Raw genomic sequence first — 6,000 nt, 5'->3', positions numbered from 1 at the left:
TGCACCATAATGAGAGATAGGGGACAGTGGCTGTTTTCTAATAGAAAATAAAGGATTGGTTTCCATGTCTTTCTATATTTGAATGCAAAATGGCACACTTGAAACTAATTCAAGTTGTTACAAAAAGAAGTCTCCCATTATATTTATGCTATCATATAATTATGGCATGCTAAAAGAACTCCCTCTATATTGAGTGAAATATTGCGTTTTGTTTATTCTTGATTTTTTTTCTTGAAAAATACTCTGCCCACTGTTCAACCCAAAGCCCCCTACTCTCTCCAAAAAAACAGGCAAGTGAAAATTGAATTTAGAATGAAAAACAAATCAAGCCACCGAGGTAAATATGACATACAATACATTGGAGACTAACTTCCTGAATACAATCCTACACATGAAAAAATCAAGGTCACCAATGTATCTATAATCAAATCACTTGGAAAATTAATATTTTTGTCTTTGTGTCTGTACATGTCTTAAGACAGGGAAGGGATTAAAACTTAATACGTGCAACTTATATGTACGTATGCAGCATATACACATGTAGAGAATATAAATTTCAGAAGGTTCTATGCTATTTAATGTTTTTATGTTGCAAGGAAGATGTAAGTCACAGAGTTCATAAATGACAGAAAGGATGTATACTTTTCTTGAATCCAAAAGTTGTAAGAATATTCTTTCCTCATTAGAAATTTTCCTAGTTGTATGATACAGCACCAACATTGCCACTACACAGACCACCAAATGTGTGTGTGCATGTGTGCATGTGTGTGTCCTGGCACAAACACACATTCCCGTTCATGTCCAAGGAGTTAACACCCACAAAACTATGGCGATGAATAAATTGTAGAGAACAATTTTGCCTCAGCATAGAATAGTATGTTAATATTAACGAGCAAATTGGTTCATGTCCAAGGAGTTAACACCCACAAAACTATGGCGATGAAGAAATTGTAGAGAACAATTTTGCCTCAGCATAGAATAGTATGTTAATATTAACGAGCAAATTGTCTTGAGATTAAAACAAAAAGTCTACTTTCAGTTTTATTTAATTGATAATACAGCTAGTTAGAAAGATTTATATTCCAAATTGATTAAATCATTAAATGAGTGATTATGATTAAACCTTAGTCTTCATAGCATATCTACTTGATTCTTTCTGTATTGAAGTAATAATCTCCAGGAGTGAACTTAACCCTAAAATAGAAAAATAAAGACAGCAAAAATATCTAAAGTCAGCTTTACTTTTTAATAATGAGCATTTTGACATACCACTGAGAAATAAGATTAAATATAATTTGGTTAAAATTCTCTTTCTAATGTGTTCTTTTAAAAGAAAAACAGTAATGCTCTTAAGTAAAGGGGAGACTCTTTTGATTACTATAGTTATTCTGCCTTCCTGTATTTACTATTTTTTCTAATCTTAAAATAACAGTTATAACTTCCAAAATGTCACAAGCTTAAATTTTTGTTACATCAACACGTTTTGGAACAAAGCAGGCTGACTCAGGCAAAACTCTTGAAAGACTTGTTGCATTAAATGTCTAAATGAGTGAGGTAGATAAAGATAGATATAAATGATTTATTATATTTCTGGAGAAGTATTTTATAAGTTCACTGACTCTCTCTAAGGTTAGCATTTTTATTACATTTTGCCCTTCTTTGTGAGTCTTATAGGATGAACTGCCTAGCTGGCCAGCACTTATTGCCTAAATATGCTACACTAGAAAGATATATTGCATTTATAAACTATACGGCAAAATGTTAGCTTGTGTAAAAATGCTAAAAAAAATGAGCATTTATACACTTTTAACAAATGCTTAGTCTGCCAAATCTGTCTCTAATTGTTACAGGGATTTCCAGTCCAGAGCTACCATTAAAGATGAATAATATGAGTTTTTGTAAAACTTCTTTAGCAATCCCTAGACTTCCTTTTTTATGCCATAAAAGTTTGAGAAACATAAACAGCACTGAATTGCTTTTGGTCCTGAGTAATGTCGATTTTATTGTTACTTGGGACCTTCAGTATGTTCAAGGAAACCATTTTATTCATATTATTAAATAGGAAGTGATTAAAGAAGACCCTTATAGAATCAGGTAAAGCCAATTCAATATCCTTAAGTCGTTTGAAAATTCAATATGTTTTATTTAGGCAGAATCATATATACTGTATATTAACTATTCCAAGCGATCTTTACCCAGCTCAGAAAGGCCAGATGTAAGGGAATTGTAAAAAATCAGGATATGCATAAAAACTGTTCAAGTGCATAAAGCAGCCCCATCTGGAAGACATCTACCAGAAATGAAGTTGTACAAAACCATTCCATTGATAATAAAGCTAATTTTTATGGGTCTGACAAGTATGTAATTATGTTCAGTGGTGCTTTTCAGATTTTATCACAGTCAATAAACCGCAGTGGTAATTTCATTCCCATTTGACATATTTACATGGAAACATTTGATTGGAGGAATTAGTAACCCTGAAAGCCTTGATAGATATGTTTTAATGATCTGTGACCTCCGCAGTCCCTCATCTGTTTATTGTTGCAACAGGCGAGAAGTCGTTCCTGTGTGACCTCTGTGGCTTTGCCGGCGGGACCCGGCACGCCCTCACGAAGCACCGCAGGCAGCACACAGGTCAGTACCGAGCCTGTTCCTGACCAGCCTCTGCAAAGGCCAGAGTGAGGCATCCAACACCCCAGCCACTGTTCTCGTCACTATTGATTAGTTTCTGTTTAATTTTTATAAAATCTGTGTACTTGAGGGTCTACAGAAAATTCTGTTTGAATAATGTAAGATTTTAAATGGTCTTTTAAAAATATATTTAAAAGTAGACATATTGCATATTTCAGGGATCAGGTATCCTCAATAAATTCATGTTAAATAGGAGGGAAAAAAAAAACGGTTTGGCTCCCAAAGCCCAGATATATGAGGCTGTTTTCTCTTAGGTAAGACTATTCCTTAGGTGTCACAGGTGCAGACTGGGGAGTCCTTGTCAGCCTGTTTCCCTCTCAGTCATTGTCTCTCCCCACCTGGTACCTCCTCTCCCGCCTCCCTGCACAGCTTCCTGCAGGATGCCTGTCCACCACCCCTTTCCTGTCTATCTCTCTGCCTCCCTCCCTCCCTTCACTCCTGCCCATCAGTCTGCCAGTAGATGTGGTTTGAAGTCAATTATTCTTGCTTTTAAGAATTGATAGCAACAAAGAAGCAACATAAGACATAACTATGGATATTGAAGAGGGTATTTTTTCCATGTTGTGCATTCTTGGTGATTCAATAAAATAAAATAGATTCCTTGATCAGGAACATATAAGGCTGAAAAGTTTTAAACATTTATCAAATTTTACTACCTACTTTGTGTAGTGGGTCTTATAAGTAATTATTTTCATAATTCTAATTTATATATGCCTGGGATAGTACCGATTTATGGCCTTGTAATTATTGTTGTCCCTTGTAATTATTAATAGAACTCCTTTTTACTCTCAAATGCGTCCCAGTTAGGTAAGTTACGTGGTAACACAGTTGGTAACTGAATGTTGTACTTTTCTTTGGGTACCATGAGAATGGTTGAGTTTGACAGTCACACTCAAAAATGGTATGAAGTTAAAGTACGTAAAATATGTTATTTATGATACACTATGATTGTTGATATGTTATATTTAGCAGTTATATATAGATAGCTTCAGTGTGCAATATGTTATTTGTAAGAACAGTGAAAATTAATGCCAGCAATTCCTTTTAGATCTTGAATGTATATGATTAAATTTCTATATGTAATAAGAGTTATCGTTGAATCAAAGGGAAATTTCCAATGTTTAGCATAACATTGGAAACAAAAACTTAACTTTGAAAACATAAAACTCCATTTTAAATTTATAGAAGCTACCTGTGCATGCACTATTTTAACCTACTGACTTAAGGATTCAGTTTAAGTGATAACAGGAGGGGCCCAGTGGGTGGCAGTCATCCTTGACCACTGTCACAGAGAAGTTGGGAATAGGTGTGGTAACTGTGCTCATGTGGGCTTTTTCATGCTTAATGTTTTCAGTTTATTGATGCTCAGATTGTTAATTTAATGTCATTGTAGCTCACCTCATCCCACCTGGTGTGGCCCCAAGGGACAACAGACTTCCCTTTTGTGCCACCTCTGCCAGTGGGTACTGCCCCTCTTGCCACCTCAGTGGAGACAGCAGTGCTGTGATCACAGGCGTTCAGGTGATAGATCGATCAAGAAGCCTTCATCAAGCTGGCTCAACTTTATATTTTATGTCAGGTCCAGAGGCTCCTTATTACTTTGCTATTAACTTTATACCATATAGGACAATGTCTCACAGACAGAGGTATCTGTCTTTTTGGCATTTATCTGCCTCTGTGGCACAAATCATACATGATTTGTTAACACCAAAGTCACTTCTTAAGACTGTTTGCTTCAACAAAAGAGCTTAGTCCAACTCAGTCTAGGCACTTTGCTTTTATGCTGGGTTTAAAATATTTAAGCAACACGTAACTCTCCCCACCCCAAGGCCAGACTTGTATGGTTTGTTGGAAATCTATATTTCTCTGATGTGTTCCTCTTTGACATGGTTTACCTTTTTACCACAGAGTGCCCACGCAAATTACAATCAGCTTGGAAAGGGATAGGTATCAGAAGTGTTCCAAATGGCGTAAATAATTCCCTACTGCAATACAGACTGTCTAGGGGGCTGACACAAAACATCTTCCATTCTAAGATTTACTTTTATCACCTGTCAGAGACCCTTGATTCAAGGGCACAGTAGCAAATCCTCATGTGTCGTTGGAGAGTCTTGGCCAGCTTAATAACCACCAGCCCGCCCAAAGGAATGTGAAGTGTGAGTTTCTGTGAGACATGGTCAGCCTGTCTGACAGATGGGTGACACACAGAAGGACACCACACTGTGTCTGCAGCCATTCAGGTGCCCTTGCTTCATTTTTCTTTTACTTTCCTATCAGTGGCACCTAAGCTGCAAAATATTCCCTTATAGTCATTTTGGCCAAGATTATTGCTTGTGAAGGAAAGTATGAAAAACAACACAGTTTAAACTAATATGTACTATTATGTCATGTAAGGAAAAAATAGGAAGAAAGGAAATTTCAACCTTGTTCTGCTTTTTTCAATAGGATATTTACAGATAGCCATGTGGACTTACAGATAACATCATTTGGAAGTAGTTAATAGCTTACTCATAGATGTGTTCATCCTTCTGGCTTTAGAATGACAAAGGATTCAGAAGTACTGTTCCCAAAATGCACCAGATCTGTTCAGCTCACCATCAAAAATGTTTTCTTTAGCAGCTCTGTGCGCCTCTTCATGTAGTACTTGTCTTATTTCAAACAGTTAACAAATATTTAACAAAATGAAATTCTTATTTCAAATTTGTAAGATTTTCTTTCAAACTTTACAGTCTAGAAGTTGGGTTTTTATTTTTGACTATATATCGAGACTACCAAACAAGAAATTCCTTCTATATTTCTACAGTATGTTTTCCTGCAGAAGTTACCTATAAATGATTTTAAAAATTTTACCAGATTACATATTAGAACAATAGTGCTAAGCATGTAACAAAACAGATGAGTTACAAATTAACTATTATATACAGATTTTAATAAATGTATATAGTTTGTATAAAGTGACATGGAATTCTTACCCTATCAAGATCTCAGATATGTATGATCTTTCCTTAGCATAGCATTTTAGGTAGCATGATATTTTTGTAACATTGTATTTTTACGTATCAGCTTGTATATAATTCAGAATTTCATAATATTACACAGTTTAATCTATAGTGTCAAGGTAAATAGGAAGTGACAGTTTATAATTTATTACAGTCTAATACTAACATAATATGAACTTCAAGTTATTAGAAATAAAGAGAATATAAATGCCACTATTCTTTAAAGTATTGGTTCTAAGTTTAAAATTTTTTACATAAAAATGCCCAGGAAGTTTAAATGAAGTAAGCGACAATAAACACATTTTTAAAA

General features: G+C 35.0%; 1 protein-coding gene across 1 annotated transcript in view; it reads left to right on the top strand.

Annotated features, from left to right (window-relative positions):
* Window positions 1-6,000, top strand: part of LOC103589677 (zinc finger protein 407-like) — a 344,176-nt gene that overhangs the window by 138,771 nt on the left and 199,405 nt on the right. Inside the window, exon 6 of the mRNA XM_008571718.1 lies at window positions 2,551-2,634. Coding sequence (XP_008569940.1) covers window positions 2,551-2,634 — 84 coding nt within the window. The remainder of the gene's footprint in view (window positions 1-2,550; window positions 2,635-6,000) is intronic.

Source organism: Galeopterus variegatus, unplaced genomic scaffold, assembly GCF_000696425.1.
Source record: "Galeopterus variegatus unplaced genomic scaffold, G_variegatus-3.0.2 Scaffold712, whole genome shotgun sequence".
Lineage (NCBI taxonomy): Eukaryota > Metazoa > Chordata > Mammalia > Dermoptera > Cynocephalidae > Galeopterus > Galeopterus variegatus.
The sequence above is the reverse complement of the archived record's forward strand: the minus strand, read 5'-3'. Positions and strand labels throughout refer to the sequence as shown.